The 16,691-nt window shown below is 36.6% G+C and overlaps 2 protein-coding genes across 3 annotated transcripts; both read right to left on the bottom strand.

Annotated features, from left to right (window-relative positions):
* Nucleotides 1-1,740: 1,740 nt before the first annotated feature.
* Nucleotides 1,741-6,653, bottom strand: LOC149014680 (uncharacterized). Its single transcript, XM_089155131.1, has 16 exons — nt 6,444-6,653; nt 6,226-6,362; nt 5,977-6,098; nt 5,797-5,847; nt 5,594-5,713; nt 5,308-5,427; nt 5,054-5,195; nt 4,671-4,844; nt 4,354-4,512; nt 4,130-4,236; nt 3,745-3,835; nt 3,478-3,619; nt 3,223-3,379; nt 2,558-2,674; nt 2,309-2,432; nt 1,741-2,103 (listed from the first exon to the last, which is right to left on the bottom strand). Exons 2-16 carry the CDS (start codon nt 6,265-6,267, stop codon nt 1,855-1,857), a joined length of 1,917 nt encoding a protein of 638 aa, XP_089011257.1. The 5' UTR covers nt 6,268-6,362; nt 6,444-6,653; the 3' UTR covers nt 1,741-1,854.
* A 655-nt stretch (nt 6,654-7,308) lies between these two features.
* LOC149014679 (TRAF-type zinc finger-like protein) lies at nt 7,309-16,372 on the bottom strand. Of its 2 annotated transcripts, XM_089156310.1 has the most exons (7): nt 16,189-16,371; nt 15,965-16,052; nt 14,867-15,002; nt 11,026-11,163; nt 10,778-10,899; nt 8,201-8,343; nt 7,309-7,914 (listed from the first exon to the last, which is right to left on the bottom strand). In XM_089156310.1, the coding sequence occupies exons 2-7, from the start codon at nt 16,006-16,008 to the stop codon at nt 7,907-7,909; spliced, it is 591 nt and encodes a 196-aa protein (XP_089012436.1). In that variant the 5' UTR covers nt 16,009-16,052; nt 16,189-16,371; the 3' UTR covers nt 7,309-7,906. The 2 variants fall into 2 exon arrangements, with proteins under 2 accessions (XP_089012436.1, XP_089012435.1); XM_089156309.1 differs by lacking the exon at nt 7,309-7,914 and having other exon boundaries at nt 7,929-8,343; nt 16,189-16,372.
* Nucleotides 16,373-16,691: the final 319 nt, after the last annotated feature.

Raw genomic sequence — 16,691 nt, 5'->3', positions numbered from 1 at the left:
TGTGAGAATCAAACAATCCTTATTACTTTTGTTTAGTGTAAAAAAAAAAAATTCATAAAATTAGTCTCATATATTTATAGGATTTTGTGAAGAAGTAAAAATATAATAAAAGTAGGGAAGGTGGTGACTGAACTGTCGTGTAAATTGCTTAGTTGAACGGTTCTAAAAATCCTACCACTAAATTTGGTGGGATTAAATCTGAATCATCCATTATAGACGTTTTAGATTTAATTCAATACATTTAATGGTATATTTATTTACACAGCCGTTCAGCTATATTTATGCCATAAAGGTAAGTCCTAGCCTGGTCATTTTTGCTATCTCTTTTTATCTTGCAAACAAATGAAGTCTAATATTTTTAGATTTTGATAGAGATTTCTATCTACTTAAGTTGACAAGCTTTTACAGTTTGTTTACCTCGATCATGTGAATTCATTCATCTTGAAAAATGGAATGGCCACCATGGGTCTTAAGGTTTTTTACTTTCGCTACATAATTCTTAGTCTTGATTCCAATTACCTAACAAGTAAAACCTAAAGGTCACACGATTCACACTTCTAATGAGCAAACATTGATCATTTGAGAGAATAAATATCCAAAATCTCTAGCTAATGCAACACATGGGTTCATGAGGCAATATACTAGATTTTAATCAATAATTGTTTTCTTTTTAAAATAATCTAACAATTGATGATTGAGATTTTTTTTTTTTTTATACCTTTCCATACTAAAATAAAATTTAAATTCATTTATTGAGGATTTAATTGTTTGAAAGGATTTTTTTTTTCTTTCCTTCCAAACCCTATTTCGCTATCTTTTTCTTTGGTTGTATTTTCAACCCGTGGAACATGAGAGCTCTTTGGAAGTATCGCTGCATGAGCTACAAATTTCAACTGTAATGAAAAAAATTCTTTTTGTCAAATTTAGGTATAATATGGATGTGTTAAAAAATGTGCAGACTTTATGTAGAAGTTGAAAACTTTTTGACGTAAAAGAAAATATCTTTTAAGGAAACATGTATTCTATGGTAAAAGAAATTCAATTTTCAAACGGTTAGAATGACCCTCACTTGGTCTTATGGGTTAGATTATCTAAGTCATACATAATCCACTGTGCCAAGAGATGAATGTTAAAACGCCTAATTATTTAGAAATTTCAAATTTCTTTGCAGAATATTCTAATTTTCTTTCGCTCTCATTCAAGTCTTCATATATACGTACATTTTCTTTCAATCCCTGCTAAGTTTTTCTTTAATGTCAATTTCTTAACCCAAATTTCATATTATTGATGATGACTGTTTTACCTTTGCTTTCATCTTAATTTTGGTTCTCTATACTCGTTTATCATCAAGTCCTGCTCTACCTTCCTTTCTCAACAAAAACTCTTTCTCTTATCTGGAAAAAACAAAAAAAAAAAAAAAAAAAAGTCCTATATTACCAAACTTCAACTACTATAGATGTCAAAAGATAATGCTTCAATGACAGCAACACCAGAAATTATGTCAAATTTCTTGACTAACCTAACCATTCTACTCTTTTCTACTGATTTAGGTGGAATAAACGTTCTTTCCTTTGTTAATATGAACCAGACTAAACGTTTGGGCCATTTTCCATTTTATGTTAAAAACGACGAGAAGAAAAAAAACCTTGGGCGAAAGACATTGAACCAAGCCAGCACTGTGCAGTAGGTAAGACATAATTTTCTCCATTTTCAGATTGGTTGGGATGGCAACAGGAAAAGCATTCACATTGATAAAAGGGCTAGCTCTTCATCAATTACCAACTTAAATAACTGCAGAAGTGATGTTCATATTCATATATTTGATAATACAAATCAAACTTTCTAATGCTTTGATCAGTTAGAACCAGAGGAAGCTGGGGGGCCTTCAAAGCGAATGTAGTCATACATGATTCCTTGAAAAGGGCTGGTACTTAATGACTGAGTTAAATAGACTGTGTTGTCTCCTTGCACAAGGCTGGCGCTTGGCACCTCAATATTATAAAGCCAATACAGGCCATGAATGCCATGCCTTGCAATTGAGTTGTCGAACCCTATCTGCCCAGTTGATAAGAGAGGGTTTGCTTTCGGGTCATTGAATCGAACCTTAAACACACAAAGAGTAAATCCAATTAGTTCAATGCACATGGAATAATAATGTATCAGTATCGTATAAGATACTAATATTTATACGATATCAATACTGTAGAAGAGGTATCGGCCCAAAGCATCTCCCAAACGGTCTGTCCAGTTTAATGGTTCAACCGGTTGGGCTACTAATGTGAGCCAAAACTTTTGACACCTGATCTACCTGTAATTTAGAAACTGTGGCAGATGCAAGAGCTAGTCGCAAGTAGTAGGTGGTATTTTCAGTGATGGAATCCAGTTTGAATATGATCTGCCATGTTGTTGCTTGGTAAGTGTTGCCTTTCTTCCTGCACAGCAAGAAACTTAATTTCCTCTTTGTGTATGGTGTCAAAGAATACCTCTATAACTTGAGATAGACAAGGTAGCAGATAAAGAGGTTTGTATATATATAAAAAGGATTAAGGAATCATACCTAGTGACCTGAGCAAAGAACCAATCTTTCTTGTAATCACTCGTTCCAACTTTGAAGACCAGATCCCCATCAGGATATAATTCTGCATATCTCTCCCACAATCCATACTGCCTAAATCTGTGCAAAAAATTACAAGTATGAGAATAAAGTTGGCACTCTTGTAGAGAGAAAGAAGCAAGCTATGTCTGAGCTAAGCTTGAGATGGAAATTTTTTTTCTTTCTTTGGTTTCTTAACGGTGAAGTAAGACCATGCTCTTGAGCTTATTATCCTCAGTCGAAACAAGTTGACAGGATCACCATCCCTCCCATGTGGCGACATGGCGGCGCAAAAAGGACAGAGAAGGATGGAGTATCTCACACTTTTGGCATAGTGGGCTCTCAATGGGAGACCCACGCAATGGGCTATTGCCCTTAATAAATGTGTTTTTTTGCATGAGTTGTGAAGCCCTCAATCACATGGATAGTTCAATGTGCTCATCGGCACTTGACCTGGAGATGTGGATCATCCAAGGCACATTAGCATGGTGTACTCCTATTTGAACCGGAGTTTGAAACCAACCTTCAAGAGAACTCTTTCCACACTTGCCGTGTGGCTGCTCTCTAATGGCAAAATGTCTGATATTTTGACAAGATTGTTACAAAAAATAGTGAGACCAAATGTGAACCTGTCTGGATGGTTAATAAAGATCTTGTTGATGTATTTTGGATTGGGATCAGGAACATAGAACTCTTCAGCTGAACGGTCAGGGATGCCTATTTCCCACAAGGTGGGTCCATTTCGTGGAGGTTCATATACCAGATCACCCAGATCGACATCACAACCTGTTTACCAGAAGAGCAAATGATGAAAATATGTCCAAGCAACACAAAAGCCATGAAAAGAATGAGGAAGGAGGTTCAAAATTATAATTAAAAAGAACCTTCAGTGATGGAGACCACAACATCATATTTATAGTCTCCAATAAAGCCAAGAACCCATGCATAAAGATTATAATCTCCAGTGCGCACATCGCTTATGGAGAAGTAGCCATCTGAATCCGCTTTAGTCCAGAATTGGTAACCCTGACAACAAATTCAAAAAAGAAGGAAAAGAAAATTTGTTAGGGAAAAATGAATCTCTTTCTTTACTTCACAGATGATCTCTTCTAGGGTTTCCGCCACAACTTAGTATATAGATAGATAGTCACCTTGCATTCTCTTTGCCATGATCCAACATCCCCTGGAAGAGCCAACCCGACATAAGCTGAGTCGGCCGATATGTACCCTTCTTTGACATACCTAACAAGGGTGATATTCTCAGGTGAAATTTGTTGAATAAGGTTGGAATTGTAAGTAGATTATCGTTAACAAAATAAACACAAGGAAACTTTGATGCAATGCATTTATATGTTACATGTATTGAGTCTTAATGGGCAATATATCTACAGGAGTTCTCTAATATGATTATACATAGATGGATTATACCACTAAGATAGAATTTCTTAGCCCTATTTACACAAATAAGCACTGTACAACAGGAAACGGGATACACAAAATTGCATGAAGGGTCATGAAAAAGATTATGTATGTTACCTGTCTTGGACCAGTAAACGACCACTAATAGTTCCTCGTTGATCCGAAGAAGGGAAATCCTCAGAGGCTGGAAAACTGTAAGGCCAACTTTGGACTTCCACCATCATCTAATAAGTTTTAATTTTGATTATCATTATTGGTTGTACGTGATTATATATAAATATGTACATAAGCATGCATTAACTGATCAGGAACTTGAGTTTGGTGATTTAATAATTTCTAACCTGAGCTTTGGCATCGTCCCAGAGTGAATGTGGATCCTGCTCATCATCCAAAACTGTGTTAAGATAGATGAAAACTGGGCCAAAAACCTTCTTCCATGGTTCGTTGTCTTCGAATTTGGGCACCAGATCTTCGCCTGAGTAATGAGCACTCACAAACATCTGAAATTCCAGAAAGATGTGAAGTTTCTTGTTATCTACTTAAATCAAAAACCACAACCCAAAGTGTTGAGTTTAGAAGATATAGCCTGCCAATATGACCACAGCTAAGAAACTAAGAACTTCGAAACACAAAAAAGGGGAATGATAATTCGACTTACAGCAAGAGTGGTTGGACCAACATGGGAGGTGAGATTTTGCTTCACGGGTCCACCGGTCCGAAACTCATCACTTGGAGTGATTTGCCAGAAGCCCACAGGTGGGTGGTCAAAGCTTATCCACCCATGCACCTTGTTATCCTTGTCCTCGCAAGAATACTGGTACTTGTCATCCACCTTAAACAAAAGCATCCCAAACTCAACATCAATCAAGTTCTAAGAAATTTTTTTTGTTGGAGTTCCTTGTTTATTCCTATTTAAACTCTCGTTCAGACTCTATTGTGGCAAATAATATGAATCAGCTCAAACTAACACTGTTACAAAGATGTTAACGTCTGAGATATATATAATGATCATAATACCTCGTCTTAAATTAAAAGAAATACCTCTCCTTTGAGGTCTGGATTAATAGGATTTGTCAAGAGAACCGCTTCTGGGTAGGCAAGGGGTTGACATCGGTTTGGAAGCCGATCCTCAGGCATGGGCATGATCCTTTGCCTGTTATCTGCCATGGCCATGTAATGAAACCTGCAAATAAACAACAATGTTAAGCTTTGAAATCAGTAAACAAGTGATTAGTTAACTAATAATGACTGATGAGAGTAGGGAGGAAAGTTGGGATTATTTTGTTTTAATTTACTTTTCATTGCTGAGCTTGAAAGCTATCCTGGTTTCGGCAAGGCTGAAGGCAGGCATGCCTTGTAAATGCTCATATATCCCATATGAATAGAAGCCGGAACAACCCCGTAACATCACAAACCTGCATTTTGCATTTTCCATTCATTACTCGCTTCCATCAAAATGTATCTAGTTGTAAATCTTAATAATCTCAAAAACAAAATATGATATTTACTATTTGAGGGGCTCATCCATGCTTAGAAATGCCATGGTTGTAGCTTCAGAACGATAAGTGACTTCAAATTTACCTCTTATCGAAATTAATGGGAATAGATTTTCCCACCAGAGAGGCATCCCATTGTCTTTTGAATGAAACTTCCACCTGCTCCTCATTTTCTACTATAACTTCCAATTTTTTACCCTGTAATCTGTTCAAGCTCCAAATTTCTTGGTTGTTAATCTAATAGAATAGGGAGAGAGAGAGAGAGAGAGAGAGAGAGAGCATATATACCTCTCAAAAAATTTAGTTTGACCTTCTCCATTCCAAACAACGTCCCAGTACCTACAGGTTCAAGGATTATCGGATTCTTTAGTTTTTGTTTGCATGAGGAACAACTTATACTAAAGAACTACTCTTATAATGAATAGAGAGAGAGAGAGAGAGAGAGAGAGAGAGAGAGAGAGAGAGAACCCTCTGTTAGCTTCGTCATTTCGAATTTCAAGAAGATTGGCAATGCCATTGTATCTTATGCCTGTGACTATCCCATCTGGGTTTGAGATTGTTAATTGCAGGAGCCCATTATCCATCACTACCTGCAAAATTTAGCTCCCCCTTCAACTTCTCATAAAAATATCAATAAAGAGGACACAAAAAAGGATGATAATTAATATGGAAATACAACTGATCAAAAGAAAAAGAGTATGAGAGAGATGTAAATACATAGTGATCTTGTACTTGCAGTTGCACTCCACGAGGAGACATTGTTTCCCACTCAAGAATTCCTATTCCGAATGCAACTGGGTTCTTTCAGATTCTTGATATTTCAAAGCTTTAACTTCTGTTGGCTAATATCTGATCTGAATTCAAAACTATAGGTTCAGCCTTCTTGGCTTCATCATAAATATTACAGGAATGAACAGAAATATTGAATCTCTCACCTCTGGCGTCCCTTCTCTTCCCTTCTGCTATTGTTCCAGCAAGTCTACTTGGTTTGAACTTGAAAGGCACTTCGAAGTATTTATAACCATCACACCTGATTCTCGATCACCTCATCTTTCCATATATGTCCCGCTGCATATCTCACCACCTCATCTTTCTATATATGTCTCGCTGCATATCTCACCACCTCATCCTGTTGTAAACCTCACCATTGCATATCTCACCGCCACATCTTTCCATGCAAGTTCTTATATGTGATATCTCACCACATCGTTTTACCATGATCACAATTTCTGGAGTTGTTAAATCTTCTTGTCTTGCCTTCTGAGCGAAGCAGATTTTATTCCCTTCTTTGTTTACTTTCTCTTTTTTGGCCATTCTTTCCCTAAAGCCAAGGTTGAAGCTTCCCTTAACCGTTAATTCTTTTTCCACTGACGAAGAGAACCGTATAAGAGTCGCTATGTTCGTCCATTTATCACACTTGGTCTTTGAATAGGACAGTTTCATACGAAAGTGGTCTTGAATGGGCCAGTTTGATACGAAAGTATATAATTGATCATTGTGGATGTGGTTATTGGGTAGTTCGTCTGACATGGTGTTACCTATCATCACATGAATTTCACTAAATCCCATGAATTTCACTAAATCCCAGCCGCTCAAAACACTACATGTATATGTAATCAACTTAAGTAGAAAATATCAATTTTTCTTTAAATTTGTTTTCTTTTTTGTCATCATCATTGATGGAAAGGGCAATCAATGGATGAGAAGGTGTGAAAAGACAGAGGTTTGAACTCAAAACTTTCTTATCTGCCAAACGCATCTACCACCAATACATTAAGTGACCGGTGAGCATTCTAAGCTACCGACGTTCGGGCGACCATTGAGGGTGAAAACTATCTACATTTTGATTGTACATTCCTTAAGGATGTCATGCTGGCATTGCTATTGACCTATGAAATCGCATCACGTAAGCTGTAGAATACATCTAAAGATTAACTGAATAATTAACACTCGATGCGAGTTTTGGTTTGAATAAGCTACCATGAATTTACCCTTAAAAAAACAGAGCTACCATGACCACAAAGAAGGAAGTTTGGATTATACTTTACTTTCTAGTGTTCTCTCCATCCGAAGCTCTGCAATATCATTATCTGGGCAAGCGTGACATGATCTAACAGATTGTTTTGCTTCATCTGTGCGCAATTCTGATACAACTAAACGATAACATGAAATTAATACAAGTAAACAAACACAAAAGGTTGGTATTTCTGGCTGATCGTCGTCATTATTGTCTTCAATGGAATATTATTCCTTCTCTTCTCCAGCACGTATGTTGTCTACTTCCTCGTGCATTTACATTGATCATCAGTATACAACAAGTCTAAAAGTTGAAACCACCTGGCCTTCTAACTGTCATCTTTTAAGGTTCAGTTTCTAGGTCTTTTCCTTTCTCTAGCTTTCAATTACCTATAATAGAAAAGAAAAAAAGTAACATGAAACAAACCATGAATAGCACCATTGCAGGGCCATATATAAATGCCACTACAGGGGAAACTACAAGAGGAATAACTGATCTCATTTCACGGGTGAATCCATATAAACATATATATGCGTGTACATATTTCAATATTACGAAATCAAGAGGCTCCATACAGTTGAACAACTGATTATAACATAAAAGATATAAACATAATATTAAACTAAAAAAGAATCCATCCCCTTCTACAGAATTACTGAAGTGGATGGTTTTCACCTTTTCTCTGGAAGAAAAATGAACCAAGTAGAACAGCAATCCCTGTTATTGCAATTGTAAACAATAGACGTTTCCGTGACATGTCGTGTGGCTGTCTTCTGTGATCACCTTGTCCTCTTTCAGGAGCAACTGGGTATATGTCCCTTCATGTTTCAAAATGAGCTCCAAAGGTCAGATCAAGATCAGGGTTGCCATAACCAAATAATTTTCAGCAATAACTTGAGCATATGCTAAGATCTTGAGATGAAACATTAAAAAAGACAACAATTATGCATACTGGCATGAACAAGAATCTACAGAATGTGAGCCCAAAACCCCAGTACGAATACCAGCTAGATGAAGGTAAATGAGGTCAGTGAAAAGAATATAAACAGGTTGTTCACAGGGTTTATGGCAATTCCATTTCCAGCTTCCACATGAGACCATTAAAGTAATTCAGGATCAGTTTACAGAGGAACAAAAAATTGCCAGCAATAACAAGTATTGATGAGGTTTCTGTACAAATATTCTCCATGGGTGGTTAGCAGCAGAGCAAGTTCAGCAGTAGAAAGAATTCAGGCAATAAGATAGACTGATGCTTCAACGGTAAAGCCACATATCTGCAATGGTGCCAACTCGAACAATGCACCACTTGGGGGAAAAAGTATATTGGATCTATCAAGAATTAGACAATTCAATCTACCAAAAAGAAGTGCAATGTAAAACCAGCTTCTTACAATTACCAAGGACACTGAAGGAAAGTTAATTGAGTGCTTATTTGAAGATTACAAGTCATACAACTACTGCTTAGCATGCACTTCATGATTCATCAACCATAAAGCATATACTTCATGAAATCTACTTTCCAATTAAAATTTACTTTGTGCTACTTCGATTCAATAAGATGACAGACCTAGGTGGCAAGGTCGCTCCAATGTTAACAAGTGGCTATGGGCTCAAATCTGCCAACAGCCTGGGTGCAAGAAGGGGGAAGGAAGCATACACTATGACCTTCCCTGGACTACAGAGTACCAGGAAGCAGGAGCTTCATGCTCTTGAGTACAACCTTTGATACTTTGATTAAATAAACTGGTCGTGAAAAATAGGACTGAGAAGTATGACATCTGTTCGACCGCAGTCAGTTTTCTTAATAACAACTTCAAAACAGGCAAATAAACCATACATAACTAAGAAATTGAAAAACAAAACAGACCACTCATGCTGGACTAGACTAATAAGATGACACACTAAAAGAAAATAAATTACTTTGGTGGAGTTCCATGGATCCTTTCCCAATGGTCTTCCAGAAGCCAACGTAGAACAGATAAAAGAAACATTTTCACAAAGAAAAATTATGGAACAAACTTAAACCAGAATGAAATGACTAAATTATCAAATGCCATATGACTAGTTGCTTGATGGAGGGACATACCACTATTCAAAATAATGGATATTAATATATGCTGGCAAGTTGCAAATTGGTGCTCCTCTATTCAACTCTCAAAACCAAAGGATGATTGCAAAGGATATTGGAAGCCAGTAGCTCAGCCAAAACGGAAGGTAGAGATAATACAGCAGTGACAATAACAGTGAGGCTAATAAATGAATAGAATCCTCTCACTTGGATCCAATTGAGAAAGGGGGAAGTACTGTAAAGCTAGGTGACCACAGATTTATCTTTGGCCAAAATCAAATGTGCTCACTAAAACAAAGGAAAAATTCCATTTTGCATGTGTAAGTTCAAAGATATCAATGTCTGTAACTAACCAACAAATTTATCAAGCCAATTATTTTGCGTTCCATGCATGTTCTTGGAATTCGAGGAGTACCTTGTTCATTGCCTTGGCTTAGACATTCTCTTAAGGATATGGTTTCACATGAAAAATCACATGCTATGTTAACAGACACTAGTACTCCATCGATTTGAGCAACATGGTTGATGAGTATCATTTAAAAAATCCCATAAGCAAGACATTCTTCAAGGTAAATACAGACAATGTGCCATTTCTTCACAGGAAATCCTTTCAGACTTGTACAGAAATACTAAACGGCTTTCACACTTTGGTCACATTTCCTTCTAAATCTAAAGACAAATTACTCTAACCAATTCCATTCCCTACATCTGAAAAGGATAACAAGCACAAATCGAGAATAATTCTTCAGGATCCCCAGAAAGGTGATTAAAATCTAAATCCTTAATTCATAACCTTCCAGCAAAGTTCATTCACTTTATGAAACTGCCTTACCGTTATATGGGATTGCCCTATTGTTTGGTGATACGATCCAAACATGAGCGTGGTTCTGAGAATCCTAACTTTGTTTGCTAAATCTGCTTTATAGTGTTTTAGATTCTACAGCTTGACTTGACACTGTTTTAGACTCAGTCATGTGAAACAAGCATTGAAGATCAATTCGAGCAATTGTCAATCAAAAGAATTTGGACATAAAAATCCACCATTTGAGTAAATGTTTTTATATTTGTTAATTCACTTAAAATATTATTACTAAACAACCAAATACCCCCATTTTTTCCATCAAGAATACTCATGGTAAAATGCTTTCTTAATATTTAACTACGATGTATTATAATCAATTTACCTGGGAGGCCCTGCAGGGATATCAAGACTGCCAGGACACCTGCTTTCATGGTCAAGTCGTTCACACAGTCTAATATATCTGTTGCAATGATGGCACAACTCAGTTCGATTCCCACATACTTCCTGGAATACAAAAAATTGGACATTAGAACAACAAATGGTGCCAATGTACCCCTATTAAAGTGTCTCATACCAGCCAAATTCTACAGGATAATACACCCTCATCCACGTCAAATAACAAATTACTACCTGATGTTTTAAGAGATCCACCGCAGGCAATGGAAACTCGCAATATTCACAAGTTACAATCCTTTGGGGGCAGTTTTCACCTGTATGGACCGCTAAAATTTCGCGATCTACTGTCTCACTGCATAGTGAGCAAGCAACCTGCTCCAAAAACATACAATCACAAGGACATAAATACAAAACCCTAATTATTCACAATATAAATAAAGATAAGAAAAAGTATACAATTTCCATTTGTTGAACACACAGTCAGCATAAATAAATTAATCAATGTCGATGGGATCACATGTATCACATTCTTCTATAGAGGACTAGTAAAATTAAAATGCTATATTTCCTTTATAAAATCAGCTGATTACTGCATTATAATTTCATCAAGTAGTTAATTTTCCAAAGCACGATTATTGTAAGGAACCCATCTAATTTTTCAATCAAAAAGCCAAACATGATAGGAACCTGGATAGGAGTCTCGTTCAATCCCTGAATGAGCTCTTGGCAGTCAACGAAACCAGCTCACGGCAGCTCCTGAAACTCACTCAATCTCACTCACATACACTAGAATTGAATGTAATAAACAGGAAACATAAAGGGAAACACTCCCAGTTGATTCAACACTGCAAATGACTTGATTAGAACTGTAATACAAGGCTTTCCAACCCCTGAATACCCTATTCAAGTTGCCCCTAACCTGAGAGTATTCCTCCTCCCACAAGCAAGGTTGCACCAAAAACACTAATTCAATCCCCCCCCCCCCCCCCAAAAAAAAAAACCCTTGCCTATTCCGTACGCCCACTAATAAAGCCCCACCAATCTCCAAAATATCCTAACTACTTTCCACATGGGCCAATATGAGAGTGGCTGTGCCCCAATGAGATGCTGCCACTTGTCTTTGTCCTTTTTGTCCCCCACATGGTTATTTTGACACGCTACAACTGCTCTACCCCCTACACCGCAACATTGGTGTCTTGACAAATTAAAACCATCAGGAAATAGTTTCAATATACAAGAACTGCTCATTATCACAAGGAATATTCAAAGCATGCTGACCAGATGTTCACCGTGCTTTCAATGTAATAGAAAAAATGGGAAAACGGAAAACCAAGCCAAAAAATATGAAGAATCCAAGATGATAATCTAATAATAACCCAAATACTTCCAAGCTACAAAAAATTCGGACACAAGCCTCAGCATTACAGAATTTCAAGATTATCTAATAACAACCAGATGCGGAAATTTCAAGATTGTCTAATAATGACCAGATGCAGTGAAATCTAGTGTCTCCTATATACTCATCCCCCCCCCCTCCAAAAAAAAAAAAAGAGCTTCTCCTATAAACTCATTGATGAATCTAATGCACCACAACAACAATAAGCCTTGTCCCAACTAAATGGGGTCGGCTACATGGATTCTTGCCCTCCAATCAGTTCTATTCGAGGCCATGCTAGATACAAGGCCTAAGCTATACATATCCTTTCTCACCACTTCTCCTAAGGTTATCTTAGGTCTACCCCTAGCTCTTCTAGTTCCTTCAATATGGATTATATCACTTCTCCGTATAGGAGCATTTATAGGTCTCCGTTGAACGTGGTCGTGCCACCTCAAACGACTTTCTAAGCTTATCACTTATGGGAGCAACTCCCATACCAACTCTAATGCACCACAGATTACACAAAATGCAAAAGATCTAATATCCTTTCTTGTCTAGTTGACCAAAGTATTGAATAGTCCACAGGACCATCAAACCATTTGGAATTTTAAAAAACAGCCGAGTATGATGCCAGATTCATAGAAAATTTGCACATTATTCATGTAAAATAAATTTTTTGAAAATAATTGGTAAAACATAATTTTCCTAGGTAAGGGTGTTAAGCCTACCAATATTCTTGATATATACTAAACTTGAATCAACTCCAAGAAAAAGCAAAATAAATACCTCAATAATCCAACCTAAAGTCAACAGAAATTACATAGAGAATTCCTTGGCAATGATACAGCAACAAAGAAGAAACAAAGCAGTATTTGTAGAATTCAAAATATAGCAAAAGATAAGGCTCAGAGAGCTCCCTTTATACACAAAAAAAAATGAGAAATTCAACATTCAGAAAGATCTATAAACATACTACACCCCCCCCCCCCCCCCCCAAAAAAAAAAAAAGAAAGAAAGAAAGAAAAGACAACTGTTGGCTTCAGAAGTTTACATGGTTTCTCCTTTTTGGATTAATCCTAATAAGACTCACCACCATTAGTACACAAGAAGCTGAGAAACAACACATATATGTAATAGCAGACCCTTTTATTTCTTAATAGCTCATAAAAGCCTAATGGTTCTAAGAAAACTAAAACTTAAAAAGATACTGGATGGGTCTCTAGAGACCTAAGATATATGGTAAGAAACTCAGTGCAAGACCCAACTGGAAACCAAAATTGCAGTAAAGAGGAAAAAAGTACCAGATTTAGAAGAATTCCAATAAGTATCAATCAACATTCTAAATGGGGATGAAATTCTGGTTGAAGATCACTTAGTGGTCACGGTCAACTCCTCAAAATATGAGCTGATTCAATAGTGCGATTTGGAGCTATAAGGATCTTATAGGAATATAGATCTTATGAGGTTCAAAGCAGCAACTAAAAAGTACCAAAACACAACAGAGTTCAGCAATAATATAAGAATAGTAAGATGAAATGAAAAATAAAATCTGATAATAACAAATAGAGAACAAATAATCCTATTTGAGCAGGATTCTAAGAAATTGGCCCAAAACATTTGAGACTTTGGAGGTGTTCAGCACACCATGTGAATATCAAATATGATATTAGATTTAGAATCACAAATGGAAACAATGGAGAATTGGAAGCAAAAAAAGAAGAAAAAGATTAAAATTAGTAACCTGATCTGACAGTGGTTAAGATGTAGAAGAATGAAAGAAAAATAGAGAGATATGAACCAGAAATCCCACCTAGAAATAGACTGAAATCCCGTTACCCTATGATAGGAAGCTCCTATCTGAACTAAGATTGAATTACTGGAATAATAAAGATGAATACTTTGACAAGAAGATAAAGAGATGAACCTGGTTACAATGGTGCCAGTCACACCCTATAGCATATACTGCCCTAACCCAAAGGCTGCCAAAACCACTCATAAAACAACCGATAACCCATCCTCACGTCTCCCCCCCCCCCCAATGTATCCCCCACTATGACTCAGTTATGGTAACCCAATGTATCTCACCAATAATTGAACTACATCTCACATCACCATTCAGAATCTCATAGAAAATTGAAGCAAAACCGACCTTTATTCAAATTAAAAGCCATATGGTACACCAAAACCTTATATCCTTTAAATAGAAACAGAAAGTAGACTTAGAACAGAAAAATAAATTATATTTGAAATGATTAAAGGAAAAGGAAACTCTTTCCATAATAGGAATAGATGTGCAGTAACTAAAACTCTCTTAACTATAGTTAGAATAGGTGCTCCACATCATTAAACCCTACAAAAGATAGGAATCTAAGTTATATTCAGGAAAGGCTTTGTCCAACTAGAGATAACAATGAAATAACAAAATAAAACACTTCAAACTAAACTAACCCCATATTTCTATAGCCCATAGCCACCCAAAAGCAGGTTTTCAAAACCCAAGGTTGCATCATAAACAACAAGGCCTTCTTACCAACAATGCACAATATATCAAATTGTAAAAAGGACAAACAGACATTTTTCAAGCATTATTGACTTTCTCACAAATAGAAATGCTATGTAAATGACAAGGACACATGAGCCTATGTCATAAAAAAAATAGTGTATAAGTTTCAACAAGAGGAGCACTCTATAACATACCGGAGCATGGGTATTTAAGTAATGTTCCTCGGCATGTTTCTTTGGAACCATGTCTCCACAAACTTTGCATTTTTGCAGATTCCGGAAGCAATGTGCATAATGCAAATCAATATTTGGAGACGGGATAGCTCTGTCACTACAAACAAAAAGTGATCAACCCTCTGCAGATTATTTAATTTCACCACAAATAGAAAGGTTCAGATATGAACTGCTTTCTATAGCAGGTCAGGTATGCGTTATCTGAGCACATAAGACCTCAAAAACCACAAGCCAGAAGCTACAGAATTTGCCAAAATTAATTAACATGGAAGAATCAAAATAATTAAAAATGCAGACATTAAATAAAGTGTTCAGAATCAACTTCTTCAAGATGACATTATAAACTATCCAAAAAACAAAAACAAAAAAAAAAAAGCCCTAAGATGGATAATAAGTAACCCCAAATTCCAAGATGGATACAAGACATAAAAAGGTAACAGAGCAGATATCCACAACTCGCACATTCGTAAATACAATCCGAAATTGTAAGTTGGAATTTCACAAGACATGGGGGGTCTGTGCTCTTAGTAAAGAAAGACAAAGTAGAGTTCAAATGATTTACAGAAGGCAAACTTAAAGAAACTTCAAAAGGCAAGGTTATATTTTTTTTAAACTATCGCCAATAACTGGCATTGTTGACAAGGGAAGAACTCCACATTTTTTTCCCACTTATGAACATATCAACGAGCAATTGTAAAATGCAGAGATACCTAAATTCACTTTTACATTCATCAATTTCCCGTAAATTAAAAATATATAGTTGGCAGTTAATTCAAGCACGCCTCTTCCACCCTACATACAGCACATAATTTATGCAATAACCTAAATAGTTCAGAAAGGCAAGGAAACTTATCAATAAAACTTCTACCATCACCGTAAGAGAAGAAAAGGAAAATAAGAGCCAGGGAAGCAAGAAAAAGTTAGGATCTTTCAACGGAGTCGAGTAATTGCAACCAACAAAAAGAAAAAAATTGAAAATCGCGGAATCACAGCAAACAAGAAACGGTAATCAATTTTCAGGAGATTTGAGAGATGCATCACACTAAAGCTTTCGCTTACCAGTGACTGCAGATGCTAGTGGTTTGCTCAGAAGGAATCGCCATTGAACCCAACCCGATTAAACAAACGATCGTGAATCAAAGTTCCCCTGTAAATCGAACAAAATTCTTGTCAGGAAAAGAAACGAAATCGGAAATATATGAGAGGGGAACTACTAAAGATCCACCTAACATGAACAACGAAAACTAGTAGTTGCAAAAAAATCAATTATTCCTGAGAATCACCTCTTCCTTGAGCTTGGATTTCTAAATCACGGAACGAGGAAGACCTGGTCTTTTTGCCTTTCCGCTAATTGAAAACTTTCACCTGATTCTGGAAACTCGATCCTCGAATTCGTCGGTGTTAGCTAGCTTCGGATGGAAAACCAGTAGGGCCTACACGTACAACAATAGACCCATGAGGAAAGCTTCAAATATGGAATAACTTTTTAGATCCCTTGATGATTGATTTTCTTTCTGTTTTTTTTTTCGGTAAAAAATTTAGATCCCTTGAAATAAACATGCTTATAATAATGCGTCTACTTATGAGGGTTGCCCGAATCGAAGACGATACGGCGGCCCGGCGGGCGTGGATTCTGGATAGGCCTATGATGAGATCTAAAATATTACGCCCAGCCCAAGCCCAAGCCCAAGCCCAAGCCTCATACTAATTCATGGGCTACCCAATCATAAACTAGGTTTTACTATTATTCTCTATCTCACCTATGATAGGCGAAAATCTATTTATC

The sequence above is a fragment of the Hakea prostrata genome, chromosome 5, assembly GCF_041222555.1.
Source record: "Hakea prostrata isolate BN-2017 chromosome 5, UWA_Hpros_2, whole genome shotgun sequence".
Lineage (NCBI taxonomy): Eukaryota > Viridiplantae > Streptophyta > Magnoliopsida > Proteales > Proteaceae > Hakea > Hakea prostrata.
Note: the sequence above shows the minus strand (reverse complement) of the source record. Positions and strands in the feature narration are given on the sequence as shown.

What these genes read in the sequence shown, in the direction of transcription:
- LOC149014679 (XM_089156309.1), bottom strand. Translation starts at nt 16,008, where the DNA reads ATGGCGATTCCTTCTGAGCAAACCACTAGCATCTGCAGTCACTG. An exon ending in ACTTAAATACCCATGCTCCG is followed by an intron (nt 11,164 to 14,866) that starts GTATGTTATAGA and finishes TTTTTGGAGCAG; the next exon opens with GTTGCTTGCTCACTATGCAG. An exon ending in TGGATCTCTTAAAACATCAG is followed by an intron (nt 10,900 to 11,025) that starts GTAGTAATTTGT and finishes TTTGTATTCCAG; the next exon opens with GAAGTATGTGGGAATCGAAC.
- LOC149014680 (XM_089155131.1), bottom strand. Translation starts at nt 6,267, where the DNA reads ATGTCTCCTCGTGGAGTGCAACTGCAAGTACAAGATCACTAT. An exon ending in TTTATTAACCATCCAGACAG is followed by an intron (nt 2,675 to 3,222) that starts GTTCACATTTGG and finishes TTTTTTGCACAG; the next exon opens with ATTTAGGCAGTATGGATTGT. An exon ending in CCACAGTTTCTAAATTACAG is followed by an intron (nt 2,104 to 2,308) that starts GTAGATCAGGTG and finishes TGTGTGTTTAAG; the next exon opens with GTTCGATTCAATGACCCGAA.